The following is a 22012-nucleotide window of genomic DNA, read 5'->3' on the forward strand; positions in this document are numbered from 1 at the left end:
ATACAACCGAAATAAGTACGTACATCGGTTTTGGTTAGCACAGGGAAGCCACCTACCAAATTTCATGAAGATGGGGTCAGCCTTCTACCTACACGGGAAGTTGGAAAATTAGTGACGTTGGAAAGTTCAATATTTCGGCTGACAGTGGCATCATACCATCGAAATAAGTACGTACATCGGTTTCGGTTAGTGCAGGGAGGCCGCCTACCAAATTTCGCGAAGATGGGGCCATAAATAAGAAAGTTCAACATGGCGGACGATGTCGACTGTAATGACCTTTACATGTAGAATTTCGAAATGAAACCTGCTTAACTTTTGTAAGTAAGCTGTAAGGAATAAGACTGCCAAATTTCAGCCTTCTACCTACACGGGAAGTTGGAGAATTAGTGATGAGTGAGTCAGTGAGGGCTTTGCCTTTTATTAGTATAGATATATATATAGACCCCGATCCACATACTGTCAAATAAATGAACCACACGCCATGGCGCAACATGAGAGGCTTCGCCTCTAGCGCTGACGTCCGAGTTTTGATTCCCGAGAGGGGGTGCAGTGAGTGTGTACGCCTGATGAGCCCAGAATTAGGGCAAAACACGTGCCACGTACTGTTTGCATTATTTGACAGTAAAACTATTTCAATATATTCAATATATATATATCAGCGCTTCCCGATTCATTTTACCCTCGCACCCCCTTGGTTTCAGAAGAAGTATGAAAAAATATGAGGTTAACGCAGAAAAACAGATCACCAATTGAAGCTTTATGAATAATGGATACTTTATTCGCCATCAATAATTGTTTTGGTAAAGCCATACTCAGTGTAATCCTCCTTCCATTTTCCAATTTTTTCGCAACTAGCCATGATTAAATGAACGGTAAAAAAGTAAGAGCGAAGCTAGGGTGACTTATCCAGGCAGGCAGGCGACAGCTCAGTAGCTCGAATTTGGATATAAGTAGGTTATATTTAGTCGACAGAAATATCTTTGGTAGGAATGAAAGTTGAATTTAGTCTTTAAATTGCTATGGTGAAGAAAAATGTATGCAATGATGACTAAATTTAATTTACATTCCTACCAAACATATTTCTGTCGACTAAATAAAAATTACTTATATTTAAAATTTAAATAGAACTTGAACAGATACGATAGTTCAAAATGTCCATGCAGCACTAAGTGCATGTAAGAGCAGGAGTCTTCCGTTTTAACAAGCAGCGTAGCACTGATACGAAATAGCCTGCCCATTTAATTATTTAGGAATGGATAGATAAATTAAGATTTTTTACAAATAATGTTTTTCATTTTCCTTCCTCGATGGATTCTGGCACCCCCAGCAACAACTGCTCGCACCCCAAAGGATATTTATATTATATATATTATATATATATATATATAGATAAATAGATATATATATATATATATATAGATATAGATATATATATATATATGTATAGATATATATAGATATAGATGTAGATAACAGTGACAAAACAATTACATTGACAATCATGTTACGTTATTTTCAAAATGTTTCCTTTTCTTTTTCATTACTTCTTTAACACACTACTTCTCCGCTGCAAAGCGCGGGTATTTTGCTAGTATATATATATATATACATAAAACGCCTTCAGGTAGAATGCACTATATGATAGGAAGAGTTAAACAAAATAAGATGTCTCACTCATGGATTCCTGGCTCTTTCAATTAGTATTCACTTTTGCACTGTATCATTATAATCGCTCCTGTAATTAGTATTATAATTAACCCTCATCTTTTCTTAAGATCACATTTAATAGCCTTAAATGTTTTCTTTGGTCTGACTTAATTAAAAAGGAGTAGACGGAAAATAAAGGTTTATCCCTGTACTTTGCCATAATATAGGTAAGCACATTTGAGAAAGAAAAGGTAAAATCCTTAAATCACAGATGTTATTATTCGATTAAGTATTGAAATATTTAATTTATTAATAGTTTACAATATTTTGTGGAGCACAAAAGTAACGAGTTCGCTACAAAGAAAAGACGCCGTCAGTGGCTCAACTCACTAAGGTGGTTGCTTTTCAAATTCTGAGCGTAGTGCAAACCCGAGTTCGATACTACTTAAAGACTCATCAAAATTAATAATAATAAAAAAATGATCAGCAGTGAAATCTTTATAACCAATTTGAATTAAATAAGTTTGAGAGATACTGTGGAAGGATCGCATAAGAGATCTGTCCTGGAATCATCTCCACTCAGAATCGCCATCAAAATGACATGACTAATTGCGGACGGCAGCTCACGTATTTACGTTAATCCATCTTCTATTCATTGCCATTTGACGTCCATGAACCCCATCCATTGAATAAGGTGACAACAAACCCACTGTGGTAGATCAGGTTGAATTTGCTCTGCTTCACCAAACATTCAAAGGTGTCAATCTGGAGCACATCAGAGAGACTGAGAGACACGGCGCAGATCAGTCACCGGCACACAGACACACATGGGACACTCCAAGGTGAGCATTGCACGTATGAAGGTCGGCATTACAGATCCTCTTGAGTGCTGAGGCAACAAAAAGCATTGGGATAAACACATCTGGACCAGCTGTCGAAAAAGCATTTGCTTTTAACAGCAGCATCCCTCCCTCGTGAACAAATTGTTCAAGGTCCAGATAGGCGATCAGTAAAACGTTGTCTTAATCACAGCACAGTGCAATAATAAAACATTTCCTAAAACATATAGTTGTCCAGTCTGTATCATTCCTAAGCAATCTTCCAGTTATACTGGCGCAATCCCAGGTACTAACACATTTACCGTGTAGAAAACACTCAAAAGTAAGAACACATTCCACCTTATTAATTTCATATTTAAAAATTTAAACTGCTAAACCCGCCATCAATAACTACAATAGCAGTTGAAATCGTTACTCAAATAATTTTTTTTTTTTGTTATAGACATAAAACAAGATGCACATTTCCATTTGATATATCTTTACTAGGGTTCTCACTTTGCTCGCTGTCAGTCCACCTTGGAATTTGCTGTTAAATGAAAAAATAAAGAAAAACAGACTCTTTTGGGTCACAATTCACAGTGGGTGGACGTGGGACCCGAACCCACGTATGCCTTATTATGAAGCGGTAATGCTACCGCTGCACCACTACTGTTTTCAGCAGAGTGCATGTACAGCGGGTACGGAAAGTATTCAGACCCCCTTCAATTTTTCACTCTTTGTTATATTGCAGCCATTTGCTAAAATCATTTAAATTAATTTTTTACCTCATTAATGTACACACAGCACCCCATATTGACAGACAAAAAAAAGAATTTTTGAAATTGTTGCAGATTTATTAAAAAAGAAAAACTGAAATATCACATCATGGTCTTAAGTATTCAGACCCTTTGCTCAGTATTTAGTAGAAGCACCCTTTTGAGCTAATACAGCCGTGAGTCTTCTTGGGAAAGATGCAACAAGTTTTTCACACCTGGATTTGGGGATCCTCTGCCATTCCTCCTTGCAGATCCTCTCCAGTTCTGTCAGGTTGGATGGTAAACGTTGGTGGACAGCCATTTTTAGGTCTCTCCAGAGATGCTCAATTGGGTTTAAGTCAGGGCTCTGGCTGGGCCATTTAAGAACACTCGCTTAGTTGTTGTGAAGCCACTCTTTCGTTTTTTTAGCTGTGTGCTTAGGGTCATTGTCTTGTTGGAAGGTAAACCATCGGCCCAGTCTGAGGTCCTTAGCACTCTGGAGAAGGTTTTTGTCCAGTATATCCCTGTACTTGGCCGCATTCATCTTTCCCTCGATTGCAACCAGTCGTCCTGTCCCTGCAGCTGAAAACACCCCCACAGCATGATGCTGCCACCGCCATGCTTCACTGTGGGGACTGTATTGGACAAGTGATGAGCAGTGCCTGGTTGTCTCCACACATACCGCTTAGAATTAAGGCCAAAAAGTTCTATCTTGGTCTCATCAGACCAGAGAATCTTATTTCTCACCATCTCAGAGTCCTTCAGGTGTCTTTTAGCAAACTCCAAGATAGCAAAAACTACTTTATAATACATGGTACATCTTCTCCCTTTGTGGATCTCCAGCTTCAAAAAAAAATATATATATATATATATATACACATATACATATACACAGTGGTGTGAAAAACTATTTGCCCCCTTCCTGATTTCTTATTCTTTTGCATGTTTGTCACACAAAATGTTTCTGATCATCAAACACATTTAACCATTAGTCAAATATAACACAAGTAAACACAAAATGCAGTTTTTAAATGATGGTTTTATTATTTAGGGAGAAAAAAAAATCCAAACCTACATGGCCCTGTGTGAAAATGTAATTGCCCCCTTGTTAAAAATAACCTAACTGTGGTGTATCACACCTGAGTTCAATTTCCATAGCCACCCCAGGCCTGATTACTGCCACACCTGTTTCAATCAAGTAATCACCTAAATAGGAGCTGCCTGACACAGAGAAGTAGACCAAAAGCACCTCAAAAGCTAGACATCATGCCAAGATCCAAAGAAATTCAGGAACAAATGAGAACAGAAGTAATTGAGATCTATCAGTCTGGTAAAGGTTATAAAGCCATTTCTAAAGCTTTGGGACTCCAGCGAACCACAGTGAGAACCATTATCCACAAATGGCAAAAACATGGAACAGTGGTGAACCTTCCCAGGAGTGGCCGGCCGACCAAAATTACCCCAAGACGACTCATCCGAGAGGTCACAAAAGACCCCAGAACAACGTCTAAAGAACTGCAGGCCTCACTTGCCTCAATTAAGGTCAGTGTTCACGACTCCACCATAAAAAAGAGACTGGGCAAAAACGGCCTGCATGGCAGATTTCCAAGACGCAAACCACTGTTAAGCAAAAAGAACATTAGGGCTCATCTCAATTTTGCTAAGAAACATCTCAATGATTTCCAAGACTTTTGGGAAAATACCTTGTGGACTGATGAGACAAAAGTTGAACTTTTGGAAGGCAAATGTCCGTTACATCTGGCGTAAAAGGAACACACCATTTCAGAAAAGAGCATCATACCAACAGTAAAATATGGTGGTGGTAGTGTGATGGTCTGGGGTTGTTTTGCTGCTTCAGGACCTGGACGGCTTGCTGTGATAGATGGAACCATGAATTCTACTGCCTACCAAAAAATCCTGAAGGAGAATGTCCGGCCATCTGTTCGTCAACTCAAGCTGAAGCGATCTTGGGTGCTGCAACAGGACAATGACCCAAAACACACCAGCAAATCCACCTCTGAATGGCTGAAGAAAAACAAAATGAAGACTTTGGAGTGGCCTAGTCAAAGTCCTGACCTGAATCCAATTGAGATGCTATGGCATGACCTTAAAAGGCGGTTCATGCTAGAAAACCCTCAAATAAAGCTGAATTACAACAATTCTGCAAAGATGAGTGGGCCAAAATTCCTCAGAGCTGTAAAGACTCATTGCAAGTTATCGCATAACGCTTGATTGCAGTTATTGCTGCTAAGGGTGGCCCAACCAGTTATTAGGTTCAGGGGCAATTACTTTTTCACACAGGGCCATGTAGGTTTGGATTTTTTCTCCCTAAATAATAAAACCATCATTTAAAAACTGCATTTTGTGTTTACTTGTGTTATATTTGACTAATGGTTAAATGTGTTTGATGATCAGAAACATTTTGTGTGACAAACATGCAAAAGAATAAGAAATCAGGAAGGGGCAAATAGTTTTCACACCACTGTATATGTATATATATATATATATATATATATATATATATATATATATATATATATATATTTTGTATTTCTATATACAGTAATCCCTCGCTATATCGCGCTTCGACTTTCGCGGCTTCACTCTATCGCAGATTTTATATGTAAGCATAACTAAATATATAATGCAGATTTTTCGCTGCTTCGCAGGTTCTGCGGACAATGTGTCTTTTTACTTCCTGTACATGCTTTCTCAGTTGGTTTGCCCAGTTGATTTCATACAAGGGACGCTATTGGCAGATGACTGAGAATCAAACCAATCAGAGCACGCAGTTAAGTTCTCCCGACTGAGAAGCTAACCAATCAGAGCACGCAGTTAAGTTCTCCCGACTGAGAAGCTAACCAATCAGAGCATGCAGTTAAGTTCCTGTGTGCTGAATGCAGTGTTAACCAGGAAGTCTCGTCTCGCTCATTCAGCATCGACATGTTTCGCTGTGTAAAGAGTTAACTTTTGTGCATAGTCAGGCCCTTCATTATGGCTTCAAAACGATCTGTTCCTGCTGCTGCTTAAATGAGGCTATGATTCTTTTTATTTAAAAAGTAGGAAAGGAATATAAGATCTACGGGCACAGTGTCCTTTTAACCAGGGTGCAAAATGAGTTGTAAGTGGATGTAATAAGGCAGTAGTCTGGATGGAATCTGCTTTAGGGATTTGGATTGAAGTCTGCCGGAAGAAGAACAACGGCGGTGATATACAGTTGCCTGAAGAGGCTCCTTTAGAAGAGCTGTAACGCTCTCCTTTGTTGTGTAGTAAAACTAAACTCATCGTTATTGGACAAGTCGTCGTGTCATTGTTGGTGAGTAACTATAATTAATTTTCTACTTACAGTACTTAGTACATGTACGCGTACGTTTAGTGTCACTGTACACACATTTACTGTATACAATTTTTCTTGCATTGTACGTATTTATTGCTGGTGGCCTGTCTATTGTAATAGCTGTGTGATGTGTGATATCGGAGACACTCGATATCTTTAAAATAATATTTAGGTTTTATTGTATATAAACAGTGTGTTTACATACATAATTTCAATGAATCTTACCTAATATCTAAGAGAATACAATGGGTTTATGCTGTATAACTGTGCAGAGAATATTTATAAACAGTGTGGGAGAGTTTATAAGGGCTTAAAATATATAAAAATAACCATACAAGCGCATGGTTTCTACTTCGCGCATTTTCACCTATCACGTTAATCAAGTTAATTTTTTTGAGTTAAATTTTGATGTTGCTTTGTTGTAAAACATGATTACAGGGGATTATGTGGCCAGCCCTCTCTGGCGTGTGTGCGTGCGTGTCTCTCTCGCGCGCCCTTGTGTATGTGTGTGCATGCGTGTCCCTCTCTCGTGCGGGCTTGTGTGTGTGCGTGTGTGTCCCTCTCTCTCACGCGCACGTGTGTGTGCGTGCCTGTCTCTCTCGCGCGCGCTTGTGTGTGTGTGCACGCGCGCGCGAGTGCATGTCTCTCTCATGTGCGCGCGTGTCTCTCTCACGCACGCTTGTGTGTGCGTGCGTGTCTCTCTCGTGCAGGTTTGCGCTTGTGTCTCTCTTTCTCTAGCGCGTGTGCGTGTGTCTCTCTTTCTCTCGTGTGTCTGTCACTCGCCCGTGCGTGTGTCTGTCTGTGTCTCTCTCGCGCTGCACAGGAAATGCACAGGGAGAGACTGAACACGTGCGGAAATCATTGGCACGCACAAACCAAAAGGGAAACTGGCTTGTTCCTATACCGAGTGTGTGGTTGTGAACAGAGGCAAGAGTTTGGCAAACTTTTTGGTCATAAACCGATTTGTACGTGTTCAGAGATGTTAATGAACCAGTACACTGTATTAGCTTCATAATGTGTAAAATGATAACATAGTTGGATGTTTAATAGGCTTTTTGTTAACACCTCCCATTATCCGACATTGTCGCTTATCCGACGTTCTGCCGGCCTGTTTATGTCGGATAAGCGAGATTCTACTGTATGTATATATATATATATATACCTGTATATATATGTGTATGTGTGTGTATATATATATATATATATATATATATATATATATATATATATATATATATATAAATAAAATAGAAGAAAAACTTGGGATGAGACTGCAACGAGACTTGATCTTTGAGAGACAGAAGAGACACTTTCCACGAGAGGGGCAAGTCATGTCATACATACAACCTTTGGAAGCAAGTCCCGTAATACACATGCAGAGAAGGTTAGAGATAATGGAAGTAGGAAAATTAGCCCCCCTCTTCACAATGGTGCATAGCCGTAGAGAAAAGATCGTATTAGCGCAAACAAACGGAAAATATTACTCTGTGAATCAATGGAACAGTGAAAAGAGATTGATTAGTGTTTGAGGATGTCTGGGGGAGAGGAGAGACAAGGAAGTGACTTTAAAACATTTGAAGCGCCACACAAAATGCCGATCACACCGCACAGGAGCAGCAGCAAGTCAGCAGCTGATTGAGCAAAGAGAAGGCAAAAAAACAACTGGAGGGGTTGGTGAGCGAAGCCCCCTAGTGTGTGTGTGTGTGTGTATATATATATATATATATATATATATATACATATACTTGTGTGTGTGTGTGTGTGTAAGTCCCCACAATTCAAATGCATGCATGTTAGAACAAAAACCAACCCATGAAGTCTGAGTATTCCCAGGAGCACAGTGACCGCAATAATTCTGTAATGAATGAAGTTTGGAACAACTACAACATTTCCTAGAGTGGGCCATCCGGCAATACTGAGTAACCAGGCAAGAAGGGCCTTGGTGTTAAGGAGGTGACCAAGAACCCATTGTTCACTCTAACAGAATTCCAGAAGTCCTCTGCTGAAATTGGTGAACCTGTCAAAAGAGTGACCATCTCAGCAGCACCCCATTAGTCAGATGTTTATGGTAGAGTGATGAGACAGAAGCCACTGTTGAGTGAAAGGTATTTCACAATTTAAAGGACTCTAAGAACATGAGGAAAAAGATTTTTTGGTCTGATGAGATAAAAGTTGAACTCTTTGGGTAGAACTCCAAGCAGTATGTCTGGTGAAGACCAGGCAGTGCTCATCACCAGACTAATGCAACCCTGCAGTGAAACATAGTGGTGGCAGCAATATTGTGTGGGTGTGCTTGTCAGCAGAGGAACAGGGAGAATAGTCAGAATTGAGGAAAGGGTGAATGCAGCTAAATACAGAGAGGTCCTTGAAGAAAATCTGCTTCAGTGTTTTGAACCTCAGGATGGGATAACAGTTTATCGTTCAGCATGACAAAGACCTGAAGCATACAGCCAGGGCAACACTGAAGTTACTTCAGGACAAGTCTCTGACTGTCCCTGAGTGGCCTAACCAAAGCAGGGTGGAAGTTTATAGATGCTTTCCATTCAGTGTAATAGATCTTGAGAGGATGTGACAGGAAGAATGGGAAAAACTGCCCAATTCCAAATGTGCAAAGGTTACTAAGCAGGAATTGCTGTGAAGAAGAAACTTTATGCTGGTTTGACAGGGTGAGTGGCAATAAGAAAGCCATTACTTAAATGACAAAATAGGGCCTTGAAAAACTGGGTGTGGACTTCTGCAGACTGGACAAAGTCTTCTCCAAAGAAAGGAGACTTGTTTTTGCACCCACTGTTAAGCTGTGCCTGAAGTTGTTCTGTGAGACACCTATTAGCAAGCTGGTGTCCTTCAGAACATTGTCTTCAAATTGGGTTGTGAGTTTGGGTCTGCCAGATCTCTTCCTATGAAGAGTTTCTTCCAGTTTCCTTTAGATTGTGTAGAACAACATACTCACTGACAATTTGATCATTTTCTTTGCAATTTCTGTAAATGAAAAGCCTACACTTTCAATTGTAATAATGCTCTTTTTCATTTCATTTGTTAATTGATAAGGTAAAAACAGAAAATATATCCATGTAAATGTAAATCTACAACACAATAAAGTATGCATAAAGTGACAGAGTTAGAGCAGCATTACTTCACCTGTGATTGTTTGGTTTGAAATGTTTAAGGGAATGCATATTCTAGCTGATTTGTTTTTATCTAATAGCAGATCACAGCATTTCTTAGTTTTCATTTGTAAATATGTCACATTGATGAGTATTTGAATAAAATCAGCCTTTGTTTCCCAATTAATACTGTGTAGTTTCTTAAATAATTCTTTCTAAAATGTAAAATTTACTTAGTTGTTCTATTTAAACATGTATACATAAATATATTTGTGTTTGTGTATGTATGTATGTATGTTTCATGTTATTTATGCTATGTGTATTTAAATTGTATCCATATGTATATTAAATGTTTTATGTATATTTTGTATTGTAAAATACCTTTTAATGAAGAGTTACAGTAACAGGATATTTGGAATAATACTGAACAGTGAAAATCAAAGGTGGCTATAATTTTTTAATGTATTTCTAGTAAGAACTCTTTATCTTACAACATTTGAAGCCTTAAATCTATACATTTCTAAGTATTATTAATACTTTATGAGCAAGTCTTTGCTTTGCAACTACAAATGATCTTTATCATGCAAGTGCTTATGGAAATTGAGCATTGTATATGCTACAGTAAAGTTTATGTGATTGGAGAGGTTTTTTTATGAGTAATATTTCACGTAGTGGTGTATAGATGCGACAAGATCTAGAGATATCATTTTTCTTGAAAGTGATGTGAAGAAAATTCCATCAGCCTTTTTTTTTTTTTTTTTTTAAGTTTTCTAGTGTGTGCTTAATAAATAATGCTTTATGTGTTACGATGGATTTGTCATATTATAACATATTAATAGTTAAGATTTTAAATCTAAAATATCTAAGTTTTACTTGGTATTGATTAGTTTTATTTTGTTGATTTTCCATGTGAAGTTATAATTGACCCCAGTAGATCTTTTTAATTGTTTGGTTGATATAAAATTAAACACTAAGAGGTTTACAGCAGTGTTTCTTGGCTAATTTTAGTTCATCTACTTATTTAAAAAGTTTATTTATAAATAAGAGTGTGTAAAAAAGAGTCAGTTTGACCTGTAACTGAGCAATACGAATGCCTACTGCTTCAATAATAATACCAAGTACAATTTCTACTGCTTACATGGTTTTAGAATAATTTCTTAATGGATAACTTACAGTATTAGTTATACTGGAAATTGGCTTTGAATCTTTTTATATATTTACAGTATGTAAATCTTGAGGTATTTTGTAGATACACATATTTATAGTGTGTGTGAGAGAGAGTAAATAATGGAAAGTCTCTTTAAATCCTTCTTTGATACAGGTCCAAGAAAGATGGTTACAGGATAACTTGACACTGCGAAAGCGAACTGAAGAGCTTAAAGTCGTTGCAGAGAAAAGGGGGGAACTTCTGAAAGAAATAGGGAATATGCAAGTAGTGCAGTTAAGAAAGTATGTATCTCCTCTAACTTCTCTTTTTTGACTCTGTAATTTCATTTTGGTTTACAATTAAAGAAGAACCATGGATTCACCAGATATAGATTCCTTTCAAGCCGGAAATCGAAGCAGGGTTCATGGACTGTGAAACAGTAATGTCAATCCCATGTTCTTGTTATTTTATAAATCATTTATTTTAGTAAGGCTTATTTTATTTACTGTAATAATTTAATATTATTATAATGTTATTCACCCTTTGCAGTGAAAAAGATGAGAGAAATTCATTTTTGTAGATCTCTACATCAGCAATGAAAACTTTTGTCTTTTACCAGACAAGCTGTGTTTACATTAGTATTTTAATTGATACAGTTTTTCTACATATTAAATATGAACCTTATTTTAGCAAATCAAGACATAAAGAATGCATATTCTCTGTAATTTTTGGAGGAGGAAGCATGATTCAGAATTTGGGAGTATTCAGTATAAAGCTGAATAATTTACCATTATCAAATTATTTTATTGTACATGTCATTTTCTGGGACACTACTTATAGTATTAGACATTTTTGTACATGTGTATTTTGGGGTTTTCACATTTGAGGATTCAAATTCTAACATTGTATGTTATGTTACGTTTCTTAGCTTACAAATAGTGTTGATCAGTGAAATTCAGCAGTGTTTTTCACAGTTAGCATGTTGTGTTCACCAATGACCTTGTTCGTTGAGTATTTTTGTAGAAATTCGCTGTGCGGCTAGCTTAGATTATTTTTTTTCGCATGCCCCATAATATTTTTCAAGGCCAACATGCTATCACAGAGCTGTAGCAGCCATGCACATAAGTTTCATGCATACATATAATTAGTGTACTCTAACTCACATTTTACGTCTCTGCCCAATCTGCTTTATACTTGTGTGATGTCACTACCTGATCTCTGTTCCAGCTGAATTTGCACCGCACAGTACTTATGTTTAAAAAAAAATAAAATAAAAGCAAAACATTGTTGAGGGGTAAATTAGCTGACCATAATAATACTATTATAAGCGTTGCCACAGATTGTATATAACACTGGATGCATTTATGTACTGGCTGAATCTATCTATCTATCTATCTATCTAGCTATCTAGCCAAGCCTTAAAGGATCCCTTATTGTCTCCAAGTCAGAAATCTCTTGAGACCCTTTGAAATAATAATAATAATAACAAAAGATTTAGGTCACATTTTTGGCCACAATGATCAGTCCAGCATAGCTGGCAACCACGTCCCTAGCTCATAGTCACACTTAAAAAACCAATTCACAATTATAACCCACTTAAAACTAGTTTGTTTCCATCACCCCCCACACACATTGACTTAAATTCACTTTGCCAGGTTCAGCAAAGTTCATGAACATTTTGGCAGTTTTGGAGAACATGTTGTGAAGCTAACACTGCAGCGTTCACTATTTGCAGAGTCAATATTTATTATCTTGTTTTTCATTATTTATGCAATGCCTTCTTGTGTCTATATCCATCATGCTAATGATTTCTTGGAAGTAATGATAGAAATACGGAGACAACTGCACTATGCATTATCCCTCAAATTCTATTTGTGTGTGTCAGCCTTTTCTCAGGTTGGCCCTAGCAGTATTTTAGTTTTATCTTCAGTGTGAGTTTGACTCTTTAAGTAATGTCGTGCTTTTAATTCCATCTCCTATTACATGTTAAATTTCATTCTGTTGATCTTAAATGAATTTAGCCCTTCTTTCTGTAATGTCATCCATTCTTTGCCTCTAGATGTCTGATTTAGAACATGTTTGCAGTCATCCAGATGTCTGTCCCTTATTTCACTTCCTTCTCTACACTGTGAACATTGTTCAGAATCCATCAAAGTCTTCATTGTACACCACAAATATTTGTATAATCCCAAAACAGTTTAATGCAGGTGGTTGGACATAGAACACATTTAAAGAACTCTATACTGTACAATATTAGCCAGATTACACCTTTACTGTGTTTTTGTGTCTACACTATGTACACATTATATAATCTCTTTAACTTTTAAAAGGTCAGATATTTAAACGCTATTTTAGATAAAAGACATATTGTGTTTTAACTTCACTTCATTTTTATTAAGAGAACACCGTGACCTAGAAAGCAAAATAGAAGAATTAAAGAAGAATCGAAGTCTGGCAATTGGCAGGCAAAAAGGTTTTGAGGAAGAGATTATTCATTGTAAAAAGGAACTGCGGGACCCCCAATACAAAGATGCTGAAGAAAAGTTTAGAGAAAGAATGATTGTTATGAGAACAACCGAACTGGCAAACAAGGATTTGGATATCTACTACAAGGCGCTTGATCAGTAAGTATTAGTAATATTATCCCAGGGTCCTACAAAGCTTGTTTAAGATAGTTAACTTGTTTTTGTTAAGATTTGCATTTTAAGCTTATTAGTTTCATGTGATTGGTTGTTTTCATTTAAGTAATGTAGTCCATAATAATGTTGCATTTTATAATTAACTTTATTGCATCACCCTGTATTACATGTAAAAGCAATGTATGACAGATTGATCAGGATTGAGCTCATCTCCTTCTAATCAGATAATGTACTTTGCAAGCTTTGCATTTGGCAATATAACCCAGTCAGCACTACAGCAAGTTCCGGTAGGTTTTTTTTTTTTTTAAAAATCGTCTATTAATCCATTTTTTTTTTTCAATCTTTTTGCTCAGTTCAGTTATTTATAGAAAGTTTTTTTTCTCTATCCTAAGCTTTATTGCTTGTTTTCAAAGTGTAATTAACTCAAGCCAAGCAAGTATGCCTTAGAGCCCCAGCATATTCTCCATGTTCTCCGTGTTATAGTGATTTATATTACTACTGACACATACTCATCTCCTTTCCATAATTTTTTTTTTTTTGGTTGAGTTCTATAAAATGTAAGGGTCTTACAATGTTAAATGTATTGCCTGCAAATGCTCTTTCATACACAGTATGCTGAAGTTTTATCACTGCTCTGTAACTATTTTACAAGAGTTAAGATGTTATTAATTACTGGATATCTGCACGAAAACTAATGCTGAAAATAGAACAAATGAGACAGCCTATGCTCCTAGGGTATTACTTGTACATTTCAGATCAACTGGGTCTGTAATGGAGAGTTTTTTGTGTTGGGTGTTTGTCAGACTCACATTTGCAAACCATGCAACCATATTGTTATACTGTGTAAAATTCACATTTGAGTTTCAGAAGTCAGCACTCAGATCTAAGCTTGGACAGCCATTTTAAGGTGAAAAGATAGATTCAGTTGAACAAATATAGAGTCTGAAACTATAACAAAAACATCAAGATAAGGTAGTATGAGTATGTGAGTTTGTATGAGTGGGCCTTGCCACGGACTGGTGCCCAATCCAGGGCTGGTTTCTGCCTTGAGCCAAGTGTTGCTGGGATAGGATTTGGCAAGGCATAACTCTGACTGAATTAAGTGGGTTTCAGAATGTATATTTTTTACAAGTCCGAAAAGCAGGGCCACTCTCATAAATTAGCCATCAACACAGTAAATGAATGTTGTATCAAATGAAATATCCAGTTCAGCTAAGCAAAAACCAAAATCTAAAGCCATTATCAAAGCTGAAAACAATAGATTAACATTTTCCTAAGCCTAGTATGGCTTTTGGAAAGTCTGTGTCATAGTGTTACAGCAACCTGTGAAGTGTGTTCTTCCTTTTTAGATATTCATCCTTTTCCTTTAGTTAGTCGTGTCATCTGAATTTTAATCCATAGGCTTTTTTACAAGATAACCATTTCCATTATTATTGCAAAATAATATTTTATTATTATTATTATTATTAACAATAGTAATAATAATAGCAGCAATAATAATTTAAAGTACTGTACATAGATTACCAACCAGCCTCAAAGTCTAATTCAGGGCTGCTTTTTAACTCTGATTCTCTTGTATATTTCTTTAATTACAATTACAAAATTGAGCAGAAAGGAGTTTATAATTGCGTATCAGTCTAAATAAGAGTGTAGTGTGCGTTATGTTTTATAGTGTGGTATCTTAGTTCACACTAAGTAAAGTTCATGAGCAACCTGTCTCTGTACAAGCTTTCTTAAGTTGTTTGTCAAAATATAGTAAGAAAACTGCTGAAAATTGTCTGTGACTTATACAGGAAGTGGCAATTGTAATGCTTTACATCAAAGCAGATAATCATCATATTAACACAATCAGTATGAAGAATCAAATTCTAAAGCTTGCATCTTTTTACTGCAGTTGGATGTATTTAGTCAAGGCCTATTTTGTTACCTTACATCCTCTTGAAAATTTTTGTTTACTAGCATGCTTTCTACAACTCATTTTTACCTTAAATTTTTTTCTCCCAGATTTGATTTATGTATATAGAATACTTTATGAAGTATAAACCATAAAATAGCCTTTTAATAAAACATCATATTGCAAATACTGTACTATGAAATTTACATATATATATATAAACATGTTTTCCCAATTAAATTACATCTTACTTTCCAACAAACAAAATCCAGAATATGCCATTTACATAATACAATTGCAGTAGTAGTGGTACAGTATATATAGAAATGCTATAGCAATCTCCAGCACTACCTTCCCCCATAACATATTAATCTGAGCTCTATCCAGACTGCTTTTTTTTGCCACACTTTTGGATTGTCATTCCCATGCTGCTATAAGTATTGATCACTGAACAAGAATCTTTTGTAAAAAAAAAAAATGTTTTTATTTTTAACAACCTAAATCCACAGCTGATATTAAAAAAAGAAAAAAATTTGGGAAATTTTAAGAAATTGTCATGAACCTTGCCACAGACGCTTTAGCATATTTTTAGATGAGATCTTCCCTTACCAGATGTTTTACTTACAGCCTGGCATACTATATCTAGTCATAATGTTAATGTATTGGTGTAGCTTGCTAAAGTACCTCACTAGCACTATAATAGCAGGATTTTATTTGGACAAACAGTAATTTTTTCTTTTTCATTCTTTCTTTCAGTTTGGAATGTCATTTATTTGTTCTTGTTTTTCTGTTTGATTTTTAAATTTTATGCTTTCTATGGAAAAAAAATTCACTTGCCTTTGTGTTTTATTTTAGTCATTTGCTAATGTCATAGGATACAAGGTACAAGGTCATATTTCATACTGGAAGTACCTTATATTGAAATACTAGCAAAATACCTGCGCTTCGCAGCAGAGAAGTGTGTTAAAGAAGTTATGAAAAAGAAAAGGAAACATTTTAAAAATAATGTAACATTTGCTTTCTATTCGTTTGCATAAGCACAGTCCTTCACCAGCAATTATTTAATGTTAGCTCAGACCCGGCACTTAAAAGTTTCTGTCGCACTTTTGCTGAGTTTGTGCCAAACACTATTCTATCCCTGACCATCTCATTTTCGTTTGCATAAGCACAGTCCTTCACCAACAATTTTAACTTAGTTACAAAGTGATCAAAAGTCTCGTCTATACCCCGCGTCCTCTACACCTTGCTTTCCTATTCGTTTGCATAAGCACAATCCTTCACCCGCAAGTTTAACTCCATTACAGCAATTTTAACCCCATTAGAAAGTGATCCAAAGTCTAATTTATACCTCGTAACTTCTCATTAAACTTGTATCTCGTGAATATCGTATTCGTCGTAGGCATGACAAACGCCAGCGGCAGCGTGTCTATAAACTTAATTTAAACTTACGGTTTACACGCGCTTTGTTTCCGCAGTAGCTGCACTTATGAATATGCTTGTATGCGTCACTCACTTCATATTCTTTTGCTGCCTTCTCAATTGTGTAATGCGTTTTTGTTCAGCGCTCTTTGGAGCTCTTCCTTGTTCTCTACGTACTGCGTTCACAGTCAGTACACATGAGCCGCTCTCTTGTGTGATCTTGCGATGTCCACGGCTTTATTTAATGTTAGCTAAGACCCGGCACTTTCGCTGAGTTTGTGCCAAACACTAGACCATCTCATCTTCGTTTGCATAAGCACAGTCCTTCACCCGCGAATATTTACCTTATATGGGCAGGCACTCAATTACATGGGAGGCGTGATGATGTGGGACGCAACTCTGCCTCACACGGCAAACGAGCTGCAGGCTATGGACGTATATATGGTCGAAAGGTCCAGTTATGACCGTTACGTGTAGAATTTCGAAATGAAACCTGCCTAACTTTTGTAAGTAAGCTGTAGGGAATGAGCCTGCCAAATTTCAGCCTTCTACCTACACGGGAAGTTGGAGAATTAGTGATGAGTGAGTCAGTCAGTCAGTGAGGGCTTTGCCTTTTATTAGTATAGATTCGTGTCAATGAAATTTTTCCTCATGCCTAAGCTAATGCCCATTTCTTTGGAATGTACAAGGAAACTGAAATACATCGAAGTGATATACAAAATGATAATTTCCAAAGAACATTAATAACTCCAACAAAATAGATTTCATTTGAACTTTGATGCAAATTACCGAAAATGCATTTTGTTTTATATTATTACTAGCAAAATACCCGCGCTTTGCAGCCGAGAAGTAGTGTGTTAAAGAAGTTATGAAAAAGAAAAGGAAACATTTTAAAATATAACGTAACATGATTGTCAATGTAATTGTTTTGTCACTGTTATGAATGTTGCTGTCATCAAGGATTTGATTATCATTATTTCTTTCAATCAGGTTCATATTTGGAGGACTGTTGTGTTCAAGATACATTCCGTGTTTGTCAACCATTGTAAAGATAACAGGTTTCATTCATTGAAGTGTTCACTACCCAAATCGGTACTCGTGAATCTAAGATGTTTGACAGGCATTCTCGGTATTAAGTTGTGGATTTGCCTGCGAATATTTAGCGGCAGCGTGTCTATTAACTTGTGGATTTTTCTGCGAGTATTTGGGGGCAGCGTCACAAAGTTGTTTCCGTCTAGCTGCATCAGAAAATGTACCATGACGTCTGACACGCCTCCGTTTTATTGTTTTCTCACAGCTTGGATTGCTGCTGTCATAATCGGTTTAAGTTTCATGGTTTGTTTCAATTATGTTAGGATTTGCAGGACTTGTTGTGTTGAAGTGACATTCTTCATCTGTTAAGCGTTATAAGCATACAACCGGTTTCATCGATAACTTCGCATCCAGCTTTTGAGAGTTGAAACATTCATAAACATCAAAGTGTCCACTACTCAAATCGTCACATGTGAATCTAAGATGTTTAAGAGGCATTGGCGGTTCTCCAAAGGTGTAAAATATTTGGCCATTTGGGTACACTTGAAAGCGACAACCGAACAATTCAGCGGCAGCCATCAGTTCACATGCAAAACCATAGGTGAAGGGCTTAAACATTTCACTCTTATAGTGCTCCTATGTAGTATAATTATCTCCTGTACCGTCATCAGTCTACACCTTGAACCTGTCCCAGTCATTCAGTACATAAGACACAATGTTCCTCTGGATATCAAGAGTGAGTCTTATATGGCCATGCAATATGTAACACAGAGAATGGAAAAGGCAGGCGGCATCTCCGTGCCTGGAAACCACTCGATAAGTGACAGTTCTTTTATTGATGGTGATCACCTCGATAGACATGTTAATGGGGGTATAGTTGGAACGGTAAAGGAAATGGGTACCTGAACAGTAAACTAAGTCTAAAATACCTACACAATAACTATAATCATAATAAATGAACAATAAAACAGCGGAGAAGCCATGGATTAAATAAAAAGGCTGCAGGGAGACATGAAAACCGTGGCGAAGGAAGGAAGGGAATGAAGAGACCGGAGTGACAGGCGGCCTTTTATGGGCAGGCAGCCAATTATGTGGGAGGCATGGGGATGGGGGACGCAATATAGGCAGTCAGCCAACTACGTGGGAGGCGTGGGGATGGGGGACGCAATGCCGCCTCACACGGTGACCGAGCTGCAGGCTATGGACGTATATATGTACGTAAGTAGGATTCAGTTATGACCGTTACGCTTAGAATTTCGAAATGAAACCTGCTTAACTTTTGTAAGTAACCTGTAAGGAATGAGCCTGCCAAATTTCAGCCTTCTACCTATACGGCAAGTTGGAGAATTAGTGATGAGTGAGTTAGCGAGGGCTTTGCCTTTTATTAGTATAGATACTTAATGATACTGTTAATATTTAAGTAAATGCAATTCCCCCACTGTTTAGATCCAGTGCCCTGGTTTAGAGTCCCACAACCATTCATTGAGTATGCAGTGTGGTTTTCCTCTTTTTAAAGATATGCTGGTTATGTTTGTGTGAGTGCCAGCATGGATGTGTACTTTGAAAGGGTCCTGCAATGGATCGGTATTCTATCCAGGGCTGTTTCCTGCCTTGTATGCACTCTTGCAGGCATAGACTCCAACCCCTGCAGCCCTGAGTTGGATTAAGATATGCCTGAGAATGTCATGTAATCCACCTTTTAGTTACTAATTTCAGCTTACTTTTAGTAATTTTATATATATATATAGATATATATATATATATCTACAGTATATCTGTTTACAATATATATATCTATATCTGTTTATATATATATATCTATCTATCTATCTGTGCTCCCTACTCACTTTGCTTGCCCACCCCACAACGCCCACCCCCGGGGGCGCACTTCATGCTAGCCACTTTGCGTCTCTGCCGCTCGCATTGTGGGGGGGGGGGGAACGCATGCTAAAGACAGATCAGCTTCTGGCTTGCTGCGTGATCTGCATATCGCGCTGCGTGTCGATCATTTAAAAGCCTGTACAGCAGCTGCTGCTACTGAGCTGCGTGATCTGCATGTCACGCTGAACGTCGATCGTTTAAAAGCCTGTACAGTAGCTGATGCTATCGAGCTGTGTAATTTGCATGTCGCGTTACACAAAGATCATTTAAAAGCCTGTACAGCAGCTGTCCTTTTGTCTCACTTCCTTGTCTCGTGGGATGTTAAAGTGTCTCCGAGAAATTGTTTGTAAGTAGGGTGTGATGTGCAAGAAGTCTCATGAGACTTCAAAGTGTCTCTCAGAGAAGATCACATCTTGACACAAAATTTTTTTATATAATAGATATATCACTCTCTCTCTCTCTCTCTCTCTCTCTATATATATATATATATATATATATATATATATATATATATATATATATATATATATATACTAGCAAAATACCGAGTTTATAAGAAGTACTGCCTTAAAATTTTTATTAAGAAGAAAATTAAACCTTTTTAAACTGAGGGAAAATATACCAATAATTATTTGTTAAGGATCTCTTTGTATACCACATTGTGAGTTCGGCCCTCCGGTTGTAACATGACCAAGCTGTGCGCTGAGCTTACTCTTGAGCATGCAACATACAGTTGGCCATGTGAAGAGTAATCTTGTTTCAAATCTCACAGCTTGGATTGCTGCTGTCATAATCGGTTTGAGTTTCATGGTTTGTTTCAATTACGACAGCATTTGTAGGACTTGTGTTGAAGAGACATTCGGCATCTGTCAAGCGTTGTAAGTATACAACAGGTTTCATCGATAACTTCACATCCAGCTTTTGAGAGTTTAAACATTCAGAAACATCAAAGTGTCCACTACTGAAATCATCACCTGTGAATCTAAGATGTTTAAGAGGCACTGGCGGTTGTCGAAAGGTGTAAAATATTTGTCCATTTCGGTACACTTGAAAGCGACAACCGAACAATTCAGCGGCAGCCATCAACTCACATGCAGATCCATAGGTGAAGGGCTTAAGCATTTCACTCTTCTAGTGCTCCTGTGTAGTATAATTATCTCCTGTATCGTCATCAGTCCACACCTTGAACCTGTCCCAGTCATTCAATACATAAGACACAATGTTCCTCCAGATATCAAGAGTGAGCCTGATATGGCCGTGCAATATGTAACAAAGAGAATGGAAAAGGTAGGTGCCATCTCCAGGCATGGAAACCACTCGGTAAGTTACAGTTCTTTAATCGATGGTGATCACCTCGATAGACATGTTAATGGGGGTACTGTTGGAATGATAAAGGGAATGAGTACCTGAACAATGTAAAGTGAGTCTAAAATACCTACACAATAACTATAATCGTAATAAATGAACAATAAAACAGTGGAGAAGCCGTGGATTAAATTAAATGTAACTTTTTTGTCACGCTTTACATCGGCTTATTTTAAAACTTACATACAGTATATATGTTTCGTATCATTATTTTCAGAATTTATCGAACTTTAATGTGATTTTGTTAGATTTTTCGATTCTTATTCCATTTTTAAATTAGAAACTAAAAAATATCAAGAACTCCTGTCTTGCGAGATGAGACTTAACCAAGAGCCAGAAGTGAAAGACAAAGAGTAGGACAGCTGCTGTACAGGCTTTTAAATGTTTGAAGCGCCTGCAGCCAGCAGCTGATCGAGTAAAGAGGAGGTAAAAAAAAAAAAAAACTGTTTCCCATTGTATCACCATTTAAGAGGTGGTTTCACAGGAGCGACCACATCTCCTTGGGGTGCGTTCAGCCCCCTCTTCACAATGCGAGCGGCAGACTGGCCGCAACTGGGAGTTGTCAAACCTGCTAAACCAAATCAGGACCTCAAAAGCTAGAGACCTTCCCAGCAGCATCACTCATAAAAGGGTAACTCATCACCTACGTATTTCCCCACATTCACTCAATTGGGGCCAATACAGCTGATAACCTAGCACACATCTTTATAATGTGTAGGGAGAGGTGGAATACAAAGAAGAAAAGAAATGCAGATATGCAGAAACTACTTTTATTTCCCATCGATACTGTATTAGCTAGAATGTGAACCCAGCATTTTGGAGATTTGAGGCAACAGCTCTAATGTCTGCATGATACATGACAAAGGTAATCAGGTATATCTGATTAATATTACTGATCATTTTTTTAACTTAATTTTACTTTTAACAGAGAATTTAAAAAGAATGTTTTTAGTATAGTATGTTGCACCTTTCAA

The 22012-nt window shown here is 37.3% G+C and overlaps 1 protein-coding gene across 1 annotated transcript in view; it reads left to right on the forward strand.

The window, feature by feature from the left end:
* rad50 (RAD50 homolog, double strand break repair protein) overlaps positions 1-22012 on the forward strand; it is a 142422-nt gene that overhangs the window by 97260 nt on the left and 23150 nt on the right. The window contains exons 21-22 of the mRNA XM_039774597.1: positions 10983-11110; positions 13208-13432. Coding sequence (XP_039630531.1) covers positions 10983-11110; positions 13208-13432 — 353 coding nt within the window. The remainder of the gene's footprint in view (positions 1-10982; positions 11111-13207; positions 13433-22012) is intronic.

This window comes from Polypterus senegalus, chromosome 13 (genome assembly GCF_016835505.1).
Source record: "Polypterus senegalus isolate Bchr_013 chromosome 13, ASM1683550v1, whole genome shotgun sequence".
Lineage (NCBI taxonomy): Eukaryota > Metazoa > Chordata > Cladistia > Polypteriformes > Polypteridae > Polypterus > Polypterus senegalus.